At 43.6% G+C, this 25,582-nt stretch overlaps 1 protein-coding gene across 5 annotated transcripts in view; it reads right to left on the bottom strand.

Moving 5' to 3' along the window:
- SRFBP1 (serum response factor binding protein 1) overlaps window positions 1–25,582 on the bottom strand; it is a 129,472-nt gene that overhangs the window by 27,530 nt on the left and 76,360 nt on the right. For 3 of the 5 annotated variants that reach the window (XM_084629691.1, XM_084629690.1, XM_084629693.1), the window contains one exon: window positions 8,841–8,912. The exons of the other annotated variants lie outside the window; for them this stretch is intronic. In XM_084629691.1, the coding sequence (XP_084485817.1) occupies window positions 8,841–8,912 (72 nt within the window). The remainder of the gene's footprint in view (window positions 1–8,840; window positions 8,913–25,582) is intronic. 5 annotated transcript variants of the gene reach the window in all.

Genomic DNA, 25,582 nt, shown 5'->3' with positions numbered 1-25,582 from the left:
TCCAGTTCATAAAAGGAAATCATGGAGACTGGGAGAAACTCTGAACGGATATGTGATTGGGCAGCTGAGAACATTAAGTGCAGTTTGATAAATAAGATTTTTTTGCCACAGTGTACTAACACGATTATGTGCCCCAAACTTGCAAGATCTTTTAAAAGATGTTGGTATCTTGTGCAGTCACAGTTACAAAAGCTAATAGGATATTTGGTTATGTTACTAGTCCACGTCACTGCTGGAAGGCTGGGAATCCTTTACAATATAGGTAAAGAAAGTCAACCTTAAGTTTTTAAATTCTTCAAAGCAATACTTTGCCCCCCAGTTGCAAGTTGGAAACCTAACTTGGTCCTGAAACAACTGATAGATCTTTTGAGATTATGTCTCCCTCAGCTTTGCTTTTCCTTGCAATTAAAATTGCCTTTTTGATTACCATCACTTACACCAGAAGGATCAATGAATTAAAATGCACTGTGTATTAAAAAAGCCTCTTCTGCAATTTTCTTGGACAAAGCGGTACTTAAACCTGCTCGAGTTCCTGCCTAAAATGGTTTCTCCAACTTCGCCATGCCATCACTTTTCCATTATTCTGTTCCAAGTTTCAGGAGATCAGACAGGACAGGCTTGATGTCTGGAGAGTGATCAATTTATACATAAGTAGAACTAAGCCCTTCAGGAAATCAGATGCCTTGTTTATCTTGTATGCTGTGAAAAGAAACAAGATGGTAAAACATTTAAGAAAACCATTCCCAGGTGGGCTAGATCAGCAATTTGAAAAACCTATAAAACGACTGGATGTCTTATTTCTCAGCGCACAGAACTCAGATGCTGCATTTAACTGATGGGTCCTACAGTCTGCCATTCTCTCAAACTTTTATTATTCTGCTCTTCCTCCTCTCTTTTCTGGGTAGACTGCTTGCTACTGCCTATCAGTCGGTCTCCAGACCAGAGAATGTGGTGTATATAGAGTTATATGGAAAAAGGAATTTGGAGTTACTGCAGATGTGTCTTTTCACAATAGAAAAATCCTCTGGTCTTTCCCAACACCTGTAAGTTGTTTTTGTTTCTAGTTAGTTAATGGTTCAAACTGGCACCCTATATATGAGAAGAACTACATTCCATTACCAATCTTCTGACACATCTAACAGTCTGATTCTTTTCTTCCTAAAAAGACTAAATCTATATTCCATTTCAGAAGCTTTGTTCTGAGGAAAGATCAATATCATAATTCTGCATGACAAGGCCTTAGGGAACTAGGCGCTATAGCTCTTTATACCAGCAAGAAACAAAATCTTTTTTTAGACAGTAGAGGCAACTAACACCACATGCCTTTCTAGAGCTTGCCTAAGGCCTTTGCTATTAAATATTAGAGGATATATGTGAAATTATTCTTTCAGTGTATTCTGTTCTATATAGGTTTTTATGCCACGATTATTGCCATGATATCCGAGTATCCTTCAGTAACGTACTAAGCAACATGACTACATAGGGTGAGACACATGTGCAATGAAGTTTCTTGTTTTGATAGGGCTTTTTGCTTTGTTTTTACATGTTGCTATGTAGTTATGTTAGAGAAGCCAAAGCCAAAGCCAAAGAAATGCACTTTGTACTTGGACTGGAAAGTGGTGAAGGTCCTTAGTTCTTGGGGGAGTTAATTCCATATTTTTGGGCTTCACCCAAAAAGGTCTGCAACCCACATAGTTGAGTTTTATCCTTGCTGTAGAGTGTTTCGTTGTGCTAGGACAGCATAGTTATTGACCATGATCTTCATCCCCGAGATTTAGGCGACCTTTAAATATCCTGGGTCCTGCCCATGAAGAACCTTGAAGATAAGAACTGAGACCTTGAACTTCATTTGATATTTGATGGGAAGCCAGTATAGAGAGTGGACAGGTCTGATGTGATTGTTGCTGAGCAGATGCATTGCAGTCTTCTATACAGGTTGGAGTTTCCTAAGTGCTGAAGGCTTCATGCCCATATATTTCTCATTGTTGTAGTCCAGACAAGAGGTGACAAAGGCGTGAGTAAGAGAGCCCAGGCCATAATCTGCCAGAATGTAACAGTTTCCTAGCCAACTGGAGGTGACAGAATGAATAACTTATGGATGCTATGTGAGAGTTTAATGTTAATAAGGAATCCAAGGGTACTCAAACTACACACTGAACTGACCAATTGTGGGTGTGAACCTTCAACTAAAGGATTCTGCACCGTGGATGCAAATTCTTCAAAATACTTTCCTCTCCCACCAGTACCATCGCTTTTATGCTTGGATTCAGCTTCAGCCAGCTGTTCTTCATGCATGAGCTGATCTCATCCAAGCTCTGGGCCATCTTCATTGTAGTGACATGGTCACATATATTGAAGGATGTGTAGAGTAGTCTCTCGTTTACATATCGCTGGCATTTGAGTCCATGTCATCTGACCTGTTCATCTAGTGGTTGCAGGCAGAACTTGAAAAGGACCAGAGAGAGAACTGATCCTTTTGGGGACTCTACAAGTGAGCAATCTAGTAGTGGAGGTAGGGTTTCCCCATCAATAGTCATTGGGTGCGTCCCTCCAGAAATGACTCAAACCATTTTAGCGTATTCCAGTAGCACATTAAGCAACGTGAACATGTTGGTCATGTGAATCCTTGTCACCTCTCTCCGGTAACACAGCAATATCTCATGGTCAACAGCACTGAATACCACAGAGAGATCCAGGAGGATGAGAATGGATATCGACCCTCTATCCACTGACAGCAGAAGATCATCAATGAGTGCCACTAAAATGGAACCACAATTTCATTGCTGCTTCACCTCTATTTTCATACACAAAATGCTATTTTAGGCCCATGACAAAAATATGAGTTGCCCTCTGCCCTCCTCATGACTAAAATTCTAAAGTTACTGCTTCTTCATGCAAATATCAGTTGTGGAGTATGAGAGGGGGAAGAAACTCTTGTGTTTAACTCATCTCTTTCCTTTAACTCTAGAATGCAACGAAGTACATGTTCTTGGACATGAACATTTTTTTAAGGTTTGGAATTTAAAATAAAGGACTGAACCAACTACACCCTTTTTTGAACCCCCAATGTTAGAAAGTTCTCTAGTTGCACTATTATTTTCATCTCAATCCACAGAAATATAATCGACAGTCCTGGACTTTGGTCAGATTTCCTGCTTGTGAAAGCCCTAATAAAGTAAAAGTGCCATCCCAGTTTGGACACATCTTCAATAAGAACTTTAAAAATGCAAAATGTGGTCAGAAAAGTTTATTTGTATAAATGGTTCTTACTTCCACAATAGATCCGGTTTCTGTATTGTTCAGAGTCCTATCTTTGGCTGACAGATATAAGTTTTTCGCAGCACATAATCAGCACCTAAAGGACAATGTCAATGCTAGAAAATGTATGTCCCATTTTTCAGTACTGGCACAGCTGCATCAGAGCAACCAAAAATATAAGTCAGTGTGGAGACCGCCTCTCCCCCCCCACTATAGCCGACGGAGGCATTTTTATCACTTTGTCACCTAATCCAGGGTCTATACTAGAGGTTATTCTGTCGGTACCACTGATGGAGTTGCACCACTACTGAAAAATGGCTACGAAATTTTTCAGCATAGATGTACCCACAAACATGAAGTATCGACCTGTTGTTCTTACATTATATTAACATTGTAAGCTCTTTACTGCAGGGTCAGTCTCTTTGTTCTGTGTTTGTACAGGGTCTAGTACTAGGGGCCTGGAGACTCTAGGTACTATCACAATACAGATAAATAATAATCTTTATGTACTGAATATCTAATATTCTTATCTGCCATACTAATGGCTACCAGGTATAAAAATGTTGACTAATCTCAAAACAGCTAAATAATAGAACTATAATTTGTGACTTTCTATACACTTATGGTATGCAATTTCTGTCAATACTTGAAATATACATAAACTCTTTCCAAATAGAAATGTATGCCTGTCAACAAGAGCTAGTAACAGATCATGAAATCTCAGTAGGTCGAAGGAATTAGCAACAAATGTCTATGCAAAACTAATATTCATCATTCCCTATGAATTTAAAAAAAAAAAAGATTGCTTTTTACGAATGAAAACAAACCTATTCTGAAAAGGAAAACAGCTACAGGATGTTTTGTTTTAGATATTTTGATATTCAAGTTAATGAAAAGGTAAACAATACATTATGTACTTTAGCTCACCTATAGAACATTATTAGGGATTAAAAGAGAAAGAAAAATACAAAAATAAAGGAAATATCTAAAAAATAAGGGGAAAATAGTATGGAGAAGGAATTGCAGAGTTTGATTCTGTTAAAACATAAATGTGAACCCCTCTTGTTCTTGTGAGCAAAGAAACTGCATTCATAATAAAGGAGCAAGTTTAAAATAAAGACTTTCATGGAGTTTCAAAACAGAACACAGCAGCGTAATAGCAGATAAGGTTTATGATAATAATCCCTAGAATAATTCTAAATAGGTAGCTTCATAAACATGTCTGTTTTAAATGATAAAAAGAAAGCTTACTTTATGTAAATACAAAAACATGCAATCAGCCAGGCACTTCCAACTCACTCCCTTCCGGCAATCACCCAATCTTTCATTTACCCTCTTTTCCAGGCCTAGCATGAAGGAATGGTAGAGAACACAGAGAGGAATGCCTACTGGAGTGCTGCTCTAGACCTGCTGAGTCCCTCCTATGGAGGATGCTGCTATTTTGCTCTCTGAATTGAGGATTAACCTGATTTTTCCCCGTGGAAGTTTGGAATCTCCTCTGCATGTGCTGCACAGACTCCTGGAGGGGGGCCCACCGACAGTAATTCTGGGCCCCAGTGCAGAACATCAATGGGCCCCCACGTATGCACAAGCCACGCCCACGCGGATGAGGTCCGCCTGACATTTGGGCTGGTGCCCAGTGAACTGTTGGCTGTGGTACTGGGTGCACTTTTCCGGCATAGCCGGGGCTTCCACACACTGGCCCAGTAGGGTTGCCAACTGTCTAACTGCACAAACCCAAAGACCCTTGCCCCGCCCCTTCCCTGAGGCCACACCCCTGTGTCGCCCCTTCTCCGAGACCCCACCCTCTGCTCACTCCATTCCTCCTCCCTCTGTCGCTCGCTCTCCCCCACACTCACTCACTTTCACCAGGCTGGGTCAGGGAGTTGGGGTGCAGGAAGTAGTGCGGGCTCTGGGAGGGAGTTTGGGTGAATGTTCTAGGCTGGGGAAGGGGATTGGGGTGCAGGAGGGGACCAGGGGGTCAGCGCTTACCTCTGGCAGCTCCTGAAAGCCACTGGTACACCCCTCTGGCAGTGGCTCCTAGGTGGGGGCCCAGGGGGTCTCTGCATGCTGCTGCCCACAGGCTCTGTCCCTGCAGCTCCCATTGGCCACAGTTCCCAGTCAATGGGAGCTGCAGAGTCAGTGTTGGGGGGCGGGACAGTGTGGAGACCGCCTCTCCCCCCCCTCCAGGGGCCATAGGGCTGTTCCAGCCACTTCCTGGAGCATCGTGGAGTGAGGACGGGCAGGAAGCCTGCCTTAACTTCTCTGCACTGCCAGAGGTGGTCCCCAGGCCCTTTTAAATTGCCTGGGCCCCTGGGCAATTGTCCCCTTTGCCCCCCACACTGTCAGTGGGCCTGCTTCTGGGGCTGAAGAACCTTCAGCTGCATCAGACTCCTCTACACCCTGCATGCAGTACAGTATGCTCAGGGATGTCAAGCCCATTCAGAGGAGATGACTGAATTCCATGTTAGCCTCAGATACAAATTCCAGACTTCATACTCCACATGATCCTCAGTGGAAAGTACACTGATGTCAGAGATCAAAAGAAAATGTAATATAAAATTACATAAAAATAAATATATAAAACAAAATTTTACCTATTTATTATTGATTCAGTACCTTCTTGTAACATTCAGTATCACTCAATGGCAAAATATTCTCCCCTTTAGGACTCTGTCATTCCTGCCCTTTGTTTCTCTTCCTTCTCCATTTTTCTCCCATTATTTTGGCTGTGCATCCGCCCTCTGAATTTCCTTCCCAACAGAACAAACTATTACTACTCATATACTTTGGATTTGCTAGAAACATCAACAACGGAATAGTTAATGTTGATAATTTATTATTATCAGGCTTTCGAGGTGATACACCAATGAGATTAATAGGGGACAGGGAGTTCACCAGCCAGTCACTATTTCAGACTGTCTGCAGACACCATGACATCAGTTATACCCTGTTCACATTTGGACGTTTCCCTCTGCAGCGAAATGGGATGGAAATTTACTTTATAAAAAATGAAAATGTACATTGTCCACGAATAGGTCATGTGGGTCACAAATATATTAGGCAGGCCATGACACCCTGATATAGATGTTATATAGGCCAATGATGTGGTTGCCTACTATTGATGGGGATTAGCCTCACCAGCCTTAACAAGCCATTCCTGCTAAATTGCTTTTTAAAATACACAGAATCATAGAATCATAGAATATCAGGGTTGGAAGGGACCTCAGGAGGTCATCTAGTCCAACCCCCTGCTCAAAAGCAGGACCCATCCCCAATTAAATCATCCCAGCCAGGGCTTTGTCAAGCCTGACCTTAAAAACTTCTAAGGAAGGAGATACCACCACCTCCCTAGGCAACGCATTCCAGTGTTTCACCACCCTCCTAGTGAAAAAGTTTTTCCTAATATCCAACCTAAACCTCCCCCACTGCAACTTGAGACCATTACTCCTTGTCCTGTCCTCTTCCACCACTGAGAATAGTCTAGAACCATCCTCTCTGGAACCACCTCTCAGGTAGTTGAAAGCAGCTATCAAATCCCCCCTCATTCTTCTCTTCCGCAGACTAAATAATCCCAGTTCCCTCAGCCTCTCCTCATAAGTCATGTGTTCTAGACCCCTAATTATTTTTGTTGCCCTTCGCTGGACTCTCTCCAATTTATCCACATCCTTCTTGTAGTGTGGGGCCCAAAACTGGACACAGTACTCCAGATGAGGCCTCACCAATGTCGAATAGAGGGGGACGATCACGTCCCTCGATCTGCTCGCTATGCCCCTACTTATACATCCCAAAATGCCATTGGCCTTCTTGGCAACAAGGGCACACTGCTGACTCATATCCAGCTTCTCGTCCACTGTCACCCCTAGGTCCTTTTCCGCAGAACTGCTGCCTAGCCATTCGGTCCCTAGTCTGTAGCTGTGCATTGGGTTCTTCCGTCCTAAGTGCAGGGTCCTGCACTTATCCTTACTGAACCTCATCAGATTTCTTTTGGCCCAATCCTCCAATTTGTCTAGGACCCTCTGTATCCTATCCCTGCCCTCCAGCGTATCTACCACTCCTCCCAGTTTAGTATCATCCGCAAATTTGCTGAGAGTGCAATCCACACCATCCTCCAGATCATTTATGAAGATATTGAACAAAACCAGCCCCAGGACCGACCCCTGGGGCACTCCACTTGACACCGGCTGCCAACTAGACATGGAGCCATTGATCACTACCCGCTGAGCCCGACAATCTAGCCAACTTTCTACCCACCTTATAGTGCATTCATCCAGCCCATACTTCTTTAACTTGCTGACAAGAATACTGTGGGAGACGGTGTCAAAAGCTTTGCTAAAGTCAAGAAACAATACATCCACTGCTTTCCCTTCATCCACAGAACCAGTAATCTCATCATAGAAGGCGATTAGATTAGTCAGGCATGACCTTCCCTTGGTGAATCCATGCTGACTGTTCCTGATCACTTTCCTCTCATGTAAGTGTTTCAGGATTGATTCTTTGAGGACCTGCTCCATGATTTTTCCGGGGACTGAAGTGAGGCTCACTGGCCTGTAGTTCCCAGGATCCTCCTTCTTCCCTTTTTTAAAGATTGGCACTACATTAGCCTTTTTCCAGTCATCCGGGACTTCCCCCGTTCGCCACGAGTTTTCAAAGATAATGGCCAATGGCTCTGCAATCACAGCTGCCAGTTCCTTTAGCACTCTCGGATGCAACTCGTCCGGCCCCATGGACTTGTGCACATCCAGCTTTTCTAAATAGTCCCTAACCACCTCTTTCTCCACAGAGGGCTGGCCATCTATTCCCCATGTTGTGATGCCCAGCACAGCAGTCTGGGAGCTGACCTTGTTCGTGAAGACAGAGGCAAAAAAAGCATTGAGTACATTAGCTTTTTCCAAATCCTGTCACTAGGTTGCCTCCCTCATTCATTAAGGGGCCCACACTTTCCTTGGCTTTCTTCTTGTTGCCAATATACCTGAAGAAACCCTTCTTGTTACTCTTAACATCTCTCGCTAGCTGCAGCTCCAGGTGCGATTTGGCCCTCCTAATTTCATTCCTACATGCCCGAGCAATATTTTTATACTCTTCCCTGGTCATATGTCCAACCTTCCACTTCTTGTAAGCTTCTTTTTTATGCTTAAGATCCGCTAGAATTTCACTGTTAAGCCAAGCTGGTCGCCTGCCATATTTACTATTCTTTCGACACATCGGGATGGTTTGTCCCTGTAACCTCAACAGCGATTCCTTGAAATACAGCCAGCTCTCCTGGACTCCTTTCCCCTTCATGTTAGTCCCCCAGGGGATCCTACCCATCTGTTCCCTGAGGGAGTCGAAGTCTGCTTTCCTGAAGTCCAGGGTCCGTATCCTGATGCTTACCTTTCTTCCCTGTGTCAGGATCCTGAACTCAACCAACTCATGGTCACTGCCTCCCAGATTCCCATCCACTTTTGCTTCCTCTACTAATTCTTCATACACACATAATTCTACATACATACACACACGTCCTAGTGGATTGGTATTTGCAAATGCATACACATACCCACACTTGCACATGTCCTAATGATTATAAGATAAAAAAGTCATACCTTTTTGCAGACTTGCTCAAAATTAATCTCTCCTCCAAGAGCAAGTTTGGTTACTTGATCCGGATTTATTTCCTGTGGAAGAAAAATGTTTACTCTTCTTAGACATGTGTAATAACAGTACTTTATAATAATGTTTATGAAGGTAAATCTTGGAAAGGTTTAGTAAACTTGGATTACTCCTACTAATTTAAAGGAGAATAGGATCAGTTCTTCAAAGATGGCATAGACACCAATATTTATGAACACTTACAGGTAAAATTTTACTGAATTTACTTGCAAAATGTTGCCGTACGTATTTAAAACCAGATTTTTCCTAATCTATTTATCTCATAACCATCACAACAGTACCTGGTTATACTAAAGCCAGTGGGAGTTTTGAGTGAGTACAGTCTGCAGGATCAGATCTTATTTTTAGAAACACAATTGCCTGAATTTGTCACTTAAAATAGACTATGGGAGGTTTAGAAATGCCCATTTACCAGAAACTCTGAATTCTTTCCTGCGTAAATATATAGATTTGATTACAGCCCTGTAATTGAGGTTGAAAGGGAAAAATTACTTACCTGTAATTCCACTTCTCTGAAGCTATCATCTATGAAGGATTCTTAAGCCAGAAGGGAGAACCCTACACAGCAGGCATCTTTAGAGAAGTATATTTTAAACTAACTGTGACCACAATTAGGACGGATGCATGTATTAAAAAGAATATTAAAATCCTTATTAATCTTAGCAACTGTACATATTCAATACCTATTTTAGAGTTTATATTGGCTTGTTTTTTTGTTTTTTTTTATGGGTATTGAAGAAAATAAATTATAGTATAGATTGTTTGCCATATGTCCATTTTAAAACAGTTCATATTACTAGATTACATGAGGACCAAGTGACTTCCTACATATCTATAGTTTTAAAAATTATAATGCAAATCATTCATAAAACTGGTAAAGGAAGAAATTGCCAGTTAGGCTCTGGGCTACCTATCACCAGGCCCTGCTTTGTTACTGGTGATGCTAATGTTTGAGGAAAATAATTCATAAAATAGATATTCAAATAGGCAGAAAGCTGGGAAGCAACTTAAACATGACAAAGAAGAGTAAACTAGTCCTGTGTTTGCAGTGTGATATGGCAGCAAGGAGATCAATGCAACTTTGGGCTGTATATGCAGGCATTGTGATGCAGAGCAGGGAGATAGACCCTTGTTTCTGTGCTGTAACACTGTGTTCAAATATGGATACCTCAGAAGAAAAATTCTAGGGAATGAGTTCATAACAACCAGAGTAATTAGTGGTCTAGACCAGTTGATTTACACGCAAAGATTAAGTGCTATATATGCACACCTAGTCTATAAATAGCTGAAAAATGTGAACATTAAGGAGAGAGGGTCCTCATTTCCCCCTGCTTACCTTCCAATGAGCATTCCAGTCCTTCTGTTTTACACTCTTAGTCACTTTTCCCTACTTTCAGTTATGTACGTTTTATCATGCTGCTCCCCACAATTAGTCTGCCTGTCCTCATCTGCTAGCCATTCTCATGCTACTTCCTGAAATCCCTCCTTAAACTCACCTTTCTAGGCAGTTCCTCCTTTATCATTAATAATCCACACACATTTTCTTCTCTCACAATGTTGTCCTGTGTCCATCTTATTTAGCTTGTTAGCTCTTCTAAGCATAGAATGTGTTTTATCTATGTCATTAAGTGTTGTGTAAAACGTGTGCTTTTCAATAATTAATGAGTGTAAGCTGCAGCATAGTAAAGTATAACCAAGAGTAATGGGATGAAATTAAGAAAGGGAAAATACATTTGATATGAAAGTTAGGAAAAACCTTGACAGTGAGATCTATTAACTTCTAAAATCATCGCCCAGAGGCCCTGGAAGAAGCTCAATCACAAGTCGACACATTTAAAACCAAATTGAAAACACACTAGTAAATGTACAATAGGAAACAATCTTGCATTGGCAGGTAGACAGACAGGATGATCTAACAGGTATTTTCACCCCTAGAATCTATGATTCGGTTTTACATGACTTTTCAAATACTACACAGATGGGAAAACTAGGACAGAGTGGTTAAGACAAAGTGGTTAAGTGATGTGCCCACGGTAAGTCACTGGGCTAAGAATTAGGAGGTTTGACTCCGCGCACAGTCCACTAGACAGTGCTTTTCTCCTATGCAAAATTAGGGAAGCAATTTAGAAAAAAACCAGGTATTTTAAGTGGGGATTTTTGCTTATTTTTGGAACTGCAATACACTAAATGGAGTACAAAGCTACAATGTACATTGCAAAGGGAATCTATACAAGCAATTAATGGTATAATCCTTATAACTATGGTAAAACTATCACAATTGCAAATCAATTTAAAATGAGCTATCATAGAAGTCTAGGAAAGAACAACATAAATTCCAGAGGAAGGAGCAGTCTTCCCCCTCCTCTCATATACATAGAGGTGGGTGGAAAGGACAGCAGAAGCCAACAAAAATTGTGGCAGCAGAGGTGTTGCAGGCCTCTGCCCTTACTCCAAGGGAGCCAGTGGAGAAGGTGGTGTCCACTCACCCCATATTTCTGCGGGGGCCAGTAGAGACTAGAGTCACATGAGCCCATGCACCTCTTTTCCACAAACATCCACTCCCTAACCCTCTGTGGGACGCCAGATGGTATGGAACAGCAGAAACTACAAAAGACCATTTTAAGCTAATTGTACTAAAACATGTCAGAAGAAGTCTCAAGGGAACCCCACTTGGTTCTCTATGAACTTAGTTTGACTCTAGTCTCATCACTCAGGCTCCTTTATTCGGAATACAGCAAAGCTACACTGAGTTGATCAGACTTAAGGGTAGAGGGTGGGCATAGGGCATATCAACATCCAAAATTACACAGCAAATCTCTGCCTTTATATACATTAAAACATTACAATGCATTTACTATACAATCCCTATGCAGCATGCACTGTCTATGAACAACTTATCCCTGACCTTATCTTACGTTCCAGGACTATCTTATTTACTGTTTTATGGTCCATTGTAAATGGTTTCCTGGGTATTTCCCCTTATTTTAGCTAGTACAGACATTCTGTTCCTAGCTTGCTGATTCATTCACTTCCCTAATCCAGTCTCCCAAGAAATTGGACATGGGTGAGGCCTCATTACTCATGTCAAGTCAGGCCTACAATGTAAGACCGTTACCTTTTCTGTAACTGGTGTTCTTCGAGTGTGTTGCTCATGTCTATTCCACAGTAGGTGTGCATGCTCGCCATGTGCACTGGTGCCGGAAGTTTTTCCCCTAGCAGTACCCGTAGGGGGGAGAGTCCCGCCCCCCAACTCCTGGAGTGGCACCTGCCTGGCGCGTTATAAGGGGAGCTGCGCGCTCCCCCACCCTCAGTTCCTTCTTGCCAGACAACTCCGACAGAGGGGAAGGAGGGTGGGATGTGGAAAAGACATGAGCAACACATCTCGAAGATCATCAGTTACGGAAAAGGTAACTGTCTTTTCTTTGAGTGATTGCTCATGTGTATTCCACAATAGCTGATTCCAAGCTATATCTGTTGGAGGTGGGTAGGAGTTCACAAGTTCCCAGGATGGAGGGCAGCCCTGCCAAACCGGGCGTCATCCCTGGTTTGGGGGTCGATCGCATAGTGCAAGGTGAAGATGTGAACCGAAGACTTCATGGCGGCCCTACAAATGTCCTGGATAGGGACGTGGGCCACAAAGGCAGCCAACGAGGCCTGCGCCCAAGTCGGGTGTGCCCTCACAATAGGTGGCGGGGGGGGACACCCGCCAGCTCATAACAGGAACGGATGCATGAAGTGATCCGATTGCAAAGCTGCTCAGTGGAAATCGGTCAGCCCTTCGCACGCTCAGCAGAGGCGACGAACAGTTGCGAGGACTTTCTGAACGACTTGGTCCGCTCGAGGTAGAAAGCCAGAGCCCGCCACAAATCGAGTGTGTGGAGACGGCGCTCCTCACTAGACATGTAAGGCTTGGAGCAGAGAACCGGTAGAAAAATGTCCTGACCCATGTGGTAGATAGAGACCACCTACGGGAGGAATGCGGGGTGTGGGTGGAGCTGGACCTTGTCTTTACGAAAGACCGTGTACGGCGGCTCGGAGCTCCGAGACTTGCCTGGCCAACGTGATTGCAACCAGGAAGGCTACCTTCCATGAGAGGTGAGACCAGGAGCATGTGGCCAGTAGTTAAAAAGGGGGCTCTGTGAGACCAGCCAACACCAGGTTCAGGTCCCACTGTGGGACCGAGGGTCTAGAATATGGAAAAAGATAGTCCAAAACCTTAAGGAACCGGCCAGTCATTGCATGGGAAAATACCATGTGCCCTTGCACTAGCGGATGGAAGGCCGATATGGCTGCCAGGTGCACCTTGACTGACGAGGGCGCCAGACCCTGGGCCCTCAGGTGGAGGAGGTAATCAAGGATAAACTGGATTGGGGCAAGCACCGGGGAGACATCCTGGTCCGCCGCCTACCTTGAAAACTGGGACCACTTCACCAAATAAGCGGGGCAAGTGGAGGGCTGTCTACTTTCGAGGACGACGCGCTGAACCTGCTCTGAGCACATCCTTTCCTTTCCACCTAACCAATGAGCAGCCACGTCGCGAGGTAAAGAGCCGCCAGGCTGGGATGGAGGAGGCAGCCCAGGTCCTGAGAGAGCAGGTCCGGGCGGAGCAGCAAAGGCCATGGCAGAGCTACCGCCAGGCCTGTGCGGGTCCCGTACCAATGCTGCCTGGGCCACACTGGGGCAATCAGGAGGACTTGGGCCTTGTCCGTCTTTATCTTCTCCAGGACCCTGCTGATTAGAGGGAACAGGGGAAAGGTGTAGAGAAGCCAACCTGACCAGGACAGGAGAAAGGCATCAGAGATAGTGCACCTCCCCAGGCCCCCCAGGAGAACCAGGGGCATCGCCAGTGCTGCCAAGTTGCGAACAGGTCCACCTGGGGAGTTCCCCGCCTTCAGAAGAGCTGGTGGGCCACTTCTGGGTGGAGGGACCACTTGTGTTGCGAGGAAAAGTCCCTGCTCAAGTCCCTGCCCTCTCATTCCGGGCACCCGGTAGGTGGAAGGCCTTCAGGTGGATGTCATAGGCTATAAAGAAGTCCCACAGCCTGAGCGCTTTGCGGCAGAGGATTGGGCGCCACCTTGCCTGTTGATATAGAACACTGAGACCATGTTGTCCGTGAGTACCCCGCCCTCCAGGTGCGAGCGGAAGGCCAGACATGCCAGCCGCACCGCCCTGAGCTCCTTGACGTTTATATGTAAGGTCAGATCTTGAGTTGATCATGGGCCTTGGGTCTGAAAGTTCCTCACATGGGCCCCCCAACCCAGGTCCGACACCAGCTCCAACGACGGGGCCCTGTCCCTGAACGGGACCCCTTGGAGCATGTTGTTTGGGGTGGACCACCACCGTAGGGAGGTGATCACAGAGTGTGGCACGGTGAGGACCTTGTCCATCCTGTCCGTGGCCCAGGAGAACTTAGAGGCCAACCAGAGCTGGAGGGGCCTCATCCTGAGTCTCGTAACGGACCACGTACATGCATGCTGACATGTGACCCAAGAGTTGTAGGCAAACCCTGACTGTTGTCACGGGGAACCTTGTGACCAAGTTGATTAGACCTTTCAGGGTCTCAAATCTGTCTGGCGAGAGAAAGGCCCTGGCCAATATTGCGTCCAGGAGCGCCCCAATAAACTCTATGCGTTGGACTGGGACTAACGTGGACTTGGTGTGGTTTACCAACAGGCCCAAGGCGGTGCATGTGGACAGGAGGAGCGCCACATGATCCCTCACCTGCAACTGGGAGGTGCCCTTGACAAGCCAATCATCCAGATAGGGAAATACCTGGACCCCCCGCCGTCTGAGGTAGGCCGCTACCACCAACATGCATTTTGTCAACACCCTGGGAGCAGTGGACAGACCATACGGAAGGACCACGAATTGGTAATGATTCTGCCCCACCATGAAATGGAGGAAGCACCTGTGCCCCTCGAATATGTGGATGTGGAAGTACGCATCCTGTAGATTGAGGTCAGGGTACCAGTCCCAAGGATCCAGGGAGGGGGATGATGGAGGCCAGAGAGACCATGCGGAACTTGAGCTTCACCATGTACTGGTTCAGACCTTGGAGGTCCAGGATGGGCCTGAGCCCCCCTTTAGCCTTCGGGATAAGGAAATAATGGGAGTAATACCCCTTGCCCATGAACGCCTTGGGGATGGCCTCTATCGCTTCTAGACCTAGGAGCTGCCCCATCTCCTGCTCGAGCAGAGCTTTGTGCGAAGGGTCCCCCAAGGAAGATGGGGGCGGGGGGTGGTTGGGCAGAGAGGAAGTAAATTGGAGGGTGTAACCCTGGGAGATGGTGTTGAGGACCCATCTGTCCAAGGTTAGCCACAACCATTCTGGGAGGAAAACACACAACCGGTTGGAGAAGGGAAGCTTTGTTGGGGGTGGATCCCTGATGAGGACTGGTGGGGTGTCCCCAAGCGTCCCGTCAAAAATGCCTTTTCCCCACCTGCTTGCCCTTGGAGGACCCAGGCTGGGGAGCAGGCTGAGACTGCCTCTGAGGTCATCTCTTATAGTCCCGCTGCTTCTTATGGGCAGCCTCGCACTTCGGGAGGGCGGCCTGGGTAGGAGTCTGCTGCAGCTTGAACTTAGGTTTTGCCGGAGCTGAGATATAGAGGCCCAGAGTCTGGAGGGTTGTGCGGGAGTCCTTCATGCCATGCAGCCTTGTATCTGTTTCCTCTGCAAACAGAGCTTTCCCATGAAATGGGAGATCCTGCATGGAAGACTGCGCCTCTCTGGGCAGCCCAGAGAGCAGGAGCCATGACGCCTGTCTCATGGACACCGCGGAGGCCACTGATCATGCGGGCTGTGTCCGCAGCATCCAAGGGGATGCCCCAGCGGCTGCTGCCCCTTCCTCCACTAGCGCCTTGAACTCCTTCCTGTCATGCTCCTGGAGGGAGTCCTCAAACTTGGGCAGGGAGCCGCACAGATTGAATTCGTACCAGCCCAGGAGAGCCTGATGGTTTGCCACTTGTTACGGGAAGCTCGAAGATTCATAAACTTTCCTTCTGAAAGAGTCTAGTCTTGGAGAGTCTTTGTTCTTTGGGGTCGGGGCTGGCTGACCCTGCCGTTCCCTGTGGTTGACCGAATCGACCACCAGGGAGTTGGGCGCCGGATGGGTATACAAGTACTCATGCCCCTTAGCGGTTACAAAGTACTTGTGTTCTGCCTTTTTAGAGATGGGGGCCAGTGAGGCCGGTGTTTGCCACAGGGCATTTGAAATCTTAGCCACCCCTTCATGGAGAGGCAAGGCCACCCTACCCAGTACCAATGGAGACAACATGTTCAACAGAGAGTCTGAGGGCTCCATCATCTCCTCTGCCTGGAAGTGGAGGCTTGCTGCCACCCTGGAACTAAAAATAGCAGTCCAGATGTTCCCACTCAGGTCAAAGCCGGGGCTCTGAAGCCTGGAAAAGGGGTGTGTTTCAGAGTCCTGGCTTCAACCCAAGTGGGAACATCTACACTGCTATTTTTAGTTCCATAGCATGAGCCCGAGTCAGTTGACCTGGGTTCTGAGACTTGCTGACATGCGGTTGGGGGTGGGAAGAGGAGTACAGACATCTTTAGACAAGTAAAGCGGAATAGTTTACATTTGGAATTTCATTCAGCCTAGACCATGAAAAATTTACCACTTAGTTTAACTTCAATTTTCTTATCAGTTTCATTTTTCTGGTTCAGTAACATTCCATTAGTGTTCTAAAATCATGTTGTAGAAGCTTTTCAAAAGGAGGCTTTTCAAAAGCCATCTGTTGTGGATAGGTTTTTAGACACAACAAATCCTGCATCTTGGTAGAGGGTTACACTAGATGACCCTTGCAGTTCCTTCTAACTCTATGGTTACTATGATGTCATTTGGGTTCATGGGTGGATGTCATTTACAAAAATTCAGAAAAGTGTTTAAAATTTTAAAAACACCACTGCACTGAAATTTAATACAAGGAAACATTTCTATTCATATTAAGGTTTATATTCAAACTTAAAGTTTTGTAAAACCATACTTTCAATTTAAATTGATAACAGTCTTATCATAACATTGGTTTCCCTGACAGAAATACTTAGTAAAGCCTATTCCAAAACTCAAAAGAGTTCTTTCCCCACCCTATATATTTTCCATGCACTAGCAATAGTTTTAGCAGGTACAGAATTGTCTGCTAATTCCCCAGCAAATACTACAAAGTGTCACTTTCTAGTTTGAACCTTTTAGAGCACACTAAAAAGGCTTGTTCTTTGATACAATACACATAGCATGACATCCTACGCAATGTGGCTGTACAGATACTGGTGCCATTATCTACAAAAGTAGATTAACTCTGCTTTAAAAAAAAAACACAACTAAAGACCTAATCTTATGGGTGTAGTTCAATACAACAGACTGCAGAATTGGTATGCTGGTTTATCTGTCCACAGTAGATGCAGTCTAAAAAAAGACTAAGCATTTTCATCCCAATGGTAAAATCAAACTTTTATGAAAAACAGACCATAGTTAAGTCCGCATTTGGACTTGCTAGTTGTTTACACTGGTAATACAATATAGACCCCAGTTCAGTACCATCAAATGATAGTTCAGTGGTCTATATGAAATGAATTGCTGATCCCAGTTTAAAGTGGATAGGTACCCACCTCACAAAACTGACCAGCATAACTGCTTCAATAAAGCAATACAGTAGCTTACAATAACTGTGATTCTTCAAGATGTGTCCTCCATGTGGATACTATTCTTAGTGTGCCCGCACCCCACATGCATGAGATAGGATTATTTTGGCCAGCAGTGTCCACTGGGGCCAAGCTTGAGCCCTAGCTATCCTTGCACGCCCTTACCTAAGGGCATTAAGGGCAGACTGGGCCCCAATAGTCCCTCAGTAATTTCATCAATATGAAAAGGAGTACTTGTGGCACCTTAGAGACTAACCAATTTCTTTGAGCATAAGCTTTCGTGAGCTACAGCTCACTTCATCGGATGCATACTGTGGAAACTGCAGAAGACATTATATACACAGAGACCATGAAACAATACCTCCTCTCACCCCACTCTCCTGCTGGTAATAGCTTATCTAAAGTGATCACCCTCTTTACAATGTGTATGATAATCAAGTTGGGCCATTTCCAGCACAAATCCAGGTTTTCTCACCCTCCGCCCCCCCACACACAAACTCACTCTCCTGCTGGTAATAGCCCATCCAAAGTCATATACATTGTAAAGAGAGTGGTCACTTTGGTAGTAGGGATGAAGGGGTGATGAAATTTCTACCAGGATCAACTGCTTCTCAATTTCTGCCTGTTGATCCTCCTAATTCTTATGGGAAAGGTGTTTTGTCCTAAAAGGAGAGCAGAAGATGGATTGTGGACACATGACTGCCTAGCCCAGGGTGCCCAGTAGCACCATGACCCATAGCATATATTTATTACTGGACTGATGGACAGAAGATACAAGGGGGCCTATTCTTTGTGAGATCCAAGCTCCCAGTGTGATGCCCATGGAGGGAAAGGGGGATGAACACAAGAGGAGTCTCTACCATGTCTTCCAGTAGAGAAGATGAAAAGGAATACACATCTTCCAGTGATGGGACTACACTTTCTGTGCTAGACCACTCCCTCATCACTTCTAATTGGGTAGGGGAAGTAGATTGTACTTCAACTGTTGTACGTGGTGCTGTGGTTTTGGTGACTGAAGACTAGTTAGCACTGTTGGCATTGTACAAGGCAACAATGGGGATTTTGGTTCAGGCCCACAGGCAGGTCACTTGGTGCCATGTAGGGGCCAAAACGTCCTGTACTGTTGGGTAGCGAAAAAGCTGGTGCCAGAGTAAGTGCCGTAAAGGGGCACACAGTAGATCTAGTCAATACTGCATACACTCTTTTCATAACTGACACCAAAGGGCCAGAGAGTCGCATTTTAGGCCACTGGCTGATCTTCAGCTGTGGAGCTTGAGACAAATCTTACATACTGAACTATGTCTCAGTTACAAGGGTCTTGAACAGGGAGACCTATATCTCATCTTATCTCTAGATCTATATTTCATTTTCCTACCCCCTTCCTGAAGAAGTCAACAATGGAGTGAAGTCACTAACTGGAGTCTCAGATGTTTCAACCCTGGAGCCCAAGGTGGAATCACTGCTTACTGGGCCCCTAGCTTAGAGGGACTGGAGGGAAGACTAAGCCTTAGCTGTATCCTCCTTCTCCCTGTCCAAAAAGGCTTTCATGGAGCGTGTCATAAATATAAAGGGAAGGGTAAACCCCTTTGAAATCCCTCCTGGCCAGGGGAAAGCTCCTCTCACCTGTAAAGGGTTAAGAAGCTAAAGGTAACCTCGCTGGCACCTGACCAAAATGACCAATGAGGAGACAAGATACTTTCAAAAGCTGGGAGGAGGGAGAGAAACAAAGGGTCTGTGGGTCTGTCTATATTCTGTCTTGGCCGGGGATAGACCAGGAATGGAGTCTTAGAACTTTTAGTAAGTAATCTAGCTAGGTACGTCTTAGATTAGGATTTCTTTAAATGGCTGAGAAAAGAACTGTGCTGAATAGAATAACTATTTCTGTCTGTGTATCTTTTTTGTAACTTAAGGTTTTGCCTAGAGGGGTTCTCTATGTTTTGAATCTAATTACCCTGTAAGGTATCTACCATCCTGATTTTACAGGGGGGATTTCTTTATTTCTATTTACTTCTATTTTTATTAAAAAGTCTTATTGTAAGAAAACTGAATGCTTTTTCATTGTTCTCAGATCCAAGGGTTTGCAAATTGGTGAGGCTTTTTACCAAACTTTGTCCAGGAAGTGGGGTGCAAGGTTTTGGGAAGTATTTTGGGGGGAAAGACGTGTCCAAACAGCTCTTCCCCAGTAACCAGTATTAGTTTGGTGGTGGTAGCAGCCAATCCAAGGACAAAGGGTGGAATATTTTGTACCTTGGGGAAGTTTTGACCTAAGCTGGTAAAGATAAGCTTAGGAGGTTTTTCATGCAGGTCCCCACATCTGTACCCTAGAGTTCAGAGTGGGGGAGGAACCTTGACAGAGCGCTTCAGAAGAAATAACTTTAGAAGGCATCCCTAGTCTTTGAGTCTGCTTGGAAAGAGTAGAAAATAACCCTTGCTCTATGGATATACCCATTGCCTACACAAAACAGGCAGTTAGAACGCCTATCACTGAGTGGCACAGAAGCATCAGAGGAGCATGTCTTAAACCCTGGAAATTTAGCTTCCGTAACAGTTGCTTGAGTCCTAGTAGTAGGTTAGGGGGCTCTGAGCCTAAATATGAAAAATTAGTAAAACATAGCAACATCTTTTTTTCTGTTAAAGCCAATAGGCCAACTAATGGGCTAGTCTACACTAGAATCACCGCAGTGTTGCAGCTCTACTGATGTAGCAACACCCCCCTAGCGCTGCTAGTACAAATGCTCTATGGAGAACTTCTCCTGTCAACATAGCATTGTCCACACTGGTGCTTAGGTCGGTGTAACTTACGTAGCTCATAAGGGTGGCTTTTTCACACTCCTGAGCAATTTAAGTTATACCAAAATAAGTGCTAGTATGTAGAAGTCCTAAGAGTCATGTACTTATCTAACACCACCACTGTCTAATCACTAATTATAACTTGGTTTCAGCAAAGCAGGCACACACAACAGGGGTTCTGCCGTGCTGCCACGGGCAGCAAGAAGAACCTGAGCAACGGTTGGGTTCACTCCAATCCTTTCTGCCCTCAGATTTGTGGGGAAGGGGCAAGAACATTCAGGATGCAGGCACAACTCCAACGGCCACTGCTGGCCAAAAGATTCCTAACTTATGTGCACATGCATTAGGAGTTGGATCCATGTAGACAAAAATACTTAAGGAACTGAAAGCTGGCTTCCTTATTGGCAACCTCTGCACAGAAGCTAAGGATGAAATTGGCATAGAAAGCATATTCTCTCATTCTGAGCAGTGCTCTCTTCCAGGACAGGGTCCAAGCACTTAATCAGGAGTGTAGGGAAGCTTGTATGTCCACTGCTGTACTCATTCTATGTATAAACAGAAGACTTTAGTTTCCAGGGGTATCAAGTTAACACCTTTCACAAGCAGTAGCATTTTAAAAACATTTTGAAAATAATTTTAGTTTTGAATGTCTTATCTACAGAAATATAATTTCCCCTTTATATCTAAATATTCCCATTTTCCCACTGTAATTCAACACCTCTTTCCTTGATAAACCTTCTATATTTTTATATATTTTTTCTCTGTTTTTTATTCTCCTCATTTCTTCCATGTAACCTTTCTCCAACCCAATTTTTCTCCTGTATATCACCTGCTTGCCAATTCATTCATCCAGTTAACAAGCTGGATATTACATGAAAGTAGATTTCTTCAGTGCTCAGTGGGAAAAAAAATTAAAAAGATTAGTGACAGGTGTCAAACTTAAAGATTGGTGTCACCAAAAGTTAAACACACAGCAAATGTTGATATTAGAAAGGAAAATGAAATGTTTCCTTAATGTGTGTATTTAGCAATCTACTTATTTTAAACACAAACTTTAAAATAAGTAATATTTGAATCTGAAATGGTGGTGATATTTAGCATAACGGATAAATCCTATTATAGCTAAATACCTTTGAAGTAGGCATAACCCTTAGTTAGGAAATTAGAAGTCAAGCTTGAACATTAAAATACCAAGCAGAAATGGCATTTGAAATTTTAATTTCAGATAAGAACGGCCATACTGGGTCAGATAAAAGGTCCATCTAGCCCTGTATCCTGTCTTCCGACAGTGGCCAATGCCAGGTGCCCCAGAGGGAATGAACAGAACGCGTAATCATCAAGTGATCCATCCCCTGTCGTCCATTCCCAGCTTCTGGCAAACAGAAGCTAGGGACACCATCCCTGCCCATCCTGGCTAATAGCCATTGATGGACCTAACCTCCAGTTCTTTTTTGAACCCTGTTATAATCTTGGCCTTCAGAACATCCTCTGGCAAGGCGTTCCACGGGTTGACTGTGCATTGTGTGTGGAAAAAAAATACTTTGTTTTGTTTGCTTTAAACCTGCTGACTATTAATTTCATTTGGTGACCCCTAGTTCTTGTGTTATGAGAAGTAAATAACACTTCCTTATTTACTTTCTCCGCACCAGTCATGATTTTATAGACCTCTATCATATCTCCCCTTAGCCGTGTCTTTTCCAAGCTAAAAAGTCCCAGTCTTATTAATCTCTCCTCATATGGCAGTCATTCCATACACCCCTAATCATTTTTGTTGCCTTTTTCTGAACCTTTTCCAATTCCAATATGCCTTTTTTGAGATGGGGCTACCACATCTGCACACAGTATTCAAGATGTGGGCGTATCATGGATTTATATAGAGGCAATATATTTTCTGTCTTATTTTCTATCCCTTTCTTAATGATTCCCAACATTGTTTGCTCTTTTTTTTTTTTTTTTTTTTTGACTGCCCTGCACATTGAGTGGATGTTTCCAGAGAACTATCCACAATGACTCCAAGATCTTGAGTGGTAACAGCTAATTTAAACCCCATCATTTCATATGTATCATTGGGATGATATTTTCAGATGTGCATTACTTTGCACATCAACACTGAATTTCATTGCCGTTTTGTTGCTCAGTCACCCAGTTTTGTGATATCCTTTTGTAGCTCTTTCCAATTTGCTTGGGACTTAACTATCTTGAGTAGTTTTGTATCATCTGCAAATTTTGCCACATCACTGTTTACCCCTTTTTCCAGATCATTTATGAATATGTTGAATAAGACTGGTCCCAATATAGACCCCTGGGGGGTCTCCACTATTTACCTCTCTTCATTCTGAAAACTGACCATTTATTGCTACCCATTGTTTCATGGATTGGTAAGTGGTTAAAAGATAGGAGAGGGCCTTCCCTCTTATCCCATGACAGCTTACTTTGCTTAAGAGCCTTTGGTGAGAGAACCTGCGAAAGGCTTTCTGAAAATCTTAGTACACTATATCCACTGGACCCCCCTCAAAGAATTCTAGTAGATTGGTGAGCCATGACTTCCTGTTACAAAAACCATGTTGACTCTTCCCCAGCAAATTATGTTCATCTATGTGCATGACAATTTTGTTCTTCACTGTAGTTTCAACCAGTTTGCCCAGTACTGAAATCAGGCTTACCGGCCTATAATTGCCGGGGTCACCTCTGGAGCCTTCTTTAAAAATTGGCATCACATTAGCTATCCTCCAGTCATTTGGTACAGAAGCTGATTTAAATGATAGGTTACAGTTAGTAGTTCTGCAATTTCACATTTGAGTTCCTTCAGAACTCTTGGGTGAATACCATCTGGTCCAGGTGACCTATTACAGTTTAGTTTATCAGTTTGTTCCAAAACCACCTTTAATGGCAATCTGGGGCAGTTCCTCAGATTTGTCATCTAAAAAGAATGCCTCAGGTTTGGGAATCTCCCTCACATCCTCAGCCGTGAAGACTGATGCAAAGAATTCATTTAGTTTCTCTGCAATGGCCTTATCATCCTTGAGTGCTCCTTTAGCATCTCGACTGTCCAGTGGCCCCACTGGTTGTTTAGCAGGCTTCCTGCTTCTGATGTACTTAAAAAAAAATTGCTATTACTTTGAGTCTTTGGCTAGCTGTTCTTCAAATTATTTTTTGGCCTTCCTAATTATATTTATATTGATTATGATTACGTTGAATGCAGTGCAGTCTATAGTGTGTGGAGTGATTTCCAAAAACAGATGAAGACAGTCCTTGACTTGGAGAATACAATCTACATGTAGATTAGAATGTGTTTCATAAAATAGCCTCAAATTGGAAAAACTAAAACAAAAAACCTGACAGACTAGGCAACCACATAAATTAGAGATGGAGATCCTTATACCAAAGCAGGAGTGTTCAACTAAAATATATTCTCAGCTGTCTTCTCCAGCACAGCTTTAGATGGTTCAGAGGAAACGTATGTCAACACTTACCTTGGGAGACAATTACAAAGTCTAAGAGACCTCACTGGTAGGAAATTCTGCCTGATAGTCAGTCAACATTTTTTTGTTTGGCTTCATTCCATTAGTCCTACTTATATTCCCATTTGCTATTTAATTGTTCTCCCCTCTTAGTGTTTACATCTTTCAAATACTTAGTTATCAACTATATTCCCCAATCATCCACGGCATATGACTTCCCTCTTAAATAAACCAACCTAGGCTTTTAATCATTTTTCTTGATCCACCCTAAAATTCCCTCTGATAAAGATAACACTTTTCTGGTATTGGGAGGAACTATGATGATGAATGACAATATTAGAACATAGATCGATGGACAGCACCTCATTGTCCAGAAAATATAAAGTATTCTAGGTGAAGTCTCACTAATGCCACATAGAGGCACGTTGCTTAGACTGTTAGGTGACAAGACTCAATGCAATTTGAAAGTATACTGAATTTTTTGCCATCACATTATATTACAGATTTGTACCTACATAGCTGTCCACTCTGGTACTTAGAAAGCAGTAATACGTAAGTATCTTTCGCCCATTATGTTTCTGTGCTTCAGATTATTTTTCCACAAATGTACTAACTGGATTTTTTTTTTTTTAATAGTTGTTCAGTCTCATCTTGCTATTTCCTGTCAATATGTTTAGATTCTGTAGAGGTCTTAGTAGGGAAGGACTCTTTTCAGGCCAGCTCAGAAAAGGGCACTTCAGGAAACTAACAGTTTATGGCTGAATAGTCTAAAGTCATGATTAGGTTTGAGCCCCCATTTCTGTCTCATCTGAAAAAACTGGAAATTTAGTTTAGAACAGATGTACTCTGACAGTTGCAGCGTGTTACCATTCTGAGACATGTGCCGCGCTACAAAGAGGCAGAGTGTATATTGGCAACTCATGGGGAAAAGTTCCAAGTAGGGCTGGACATATAGTTCAGTAAAAATAATCCAGCTATGGTCCACATAAAGGGTTTAATATTTTCCAATTAGAAACAAAATCTACAATAGACATCAGTTGGGTTCAATTGTTGAGCCCTGTTTCCAAGGATCTTGGTGCCAGTAACAAGTTTATTTTCCAAATGGCCTGCTGATTGCCTGATCAACAAGAGAAAAGGAGAGTGTGACATCAGTCTGGGATGGTGTATCTGAAGTAGCAGAAAAACATTTTGTCATGGCACAATTTACAAATTCAAATCCTGTGACACCTATTGTGATCCAAATCTACATGAATTTCTGCAGATGGGAATCTCATTAAGATTCTATTGTAACAAAATAAAAAACACCCAAACTATTTCTGAAAAACTATTTTACCAGATGTGAAATCAAAATCTATCTTTCAAAACAGTGCCAATCGGTTTATTCAAATAAAGTATAGTATACATTTTAACAAAGCAAATTTGAATTTGATAGCCAAGTGACTCCAAATTCTTACTTAGGTTTGGGATTCTTTTAAAGTTTTACATAAAAAGTTACAAGTGAAAAAAGGAAGCAATAATACCCTGAAAGATGAAAAAATTTACATTAAGGTAATGTTCAGTCATGTGATGTCATCCAATTCTCTACTCTCACTTTAACCAACTGCATATTACTGCAGAATTGGAGCAATGTATAAATAGGAATAGCATTTAGGGGAAAGACGGGAATAAAAATCCAGACTTCAGCAGCTCTATACTTGCCAAGCCACATATCTATTTTAGTAACAGTCCCTGCGACTCCACAGAGGGACAGTAGGTTTTAAAATAACCTGGGTTTCATCTT

Source organism: Lepidochelys olivacea (assembly GCF_965140295.1).
Source record: "Lepidochelys olivacea isolate rLepOli2 genome assembly, chromosome: 5".
In the NCBI taxonomy this organism is placed as follows: domain Eukaryota; kingdom Metazoa; phylum Chordata; order Testudines; family Cheloniidae; genus Lepidochelys; species Lepidochelys olivacea.
The sequence above is the reverse complement of the archived record's forward strand: the minus strand, read 5'-3'. Positions and strand labels throughout refer to the sequence as shown.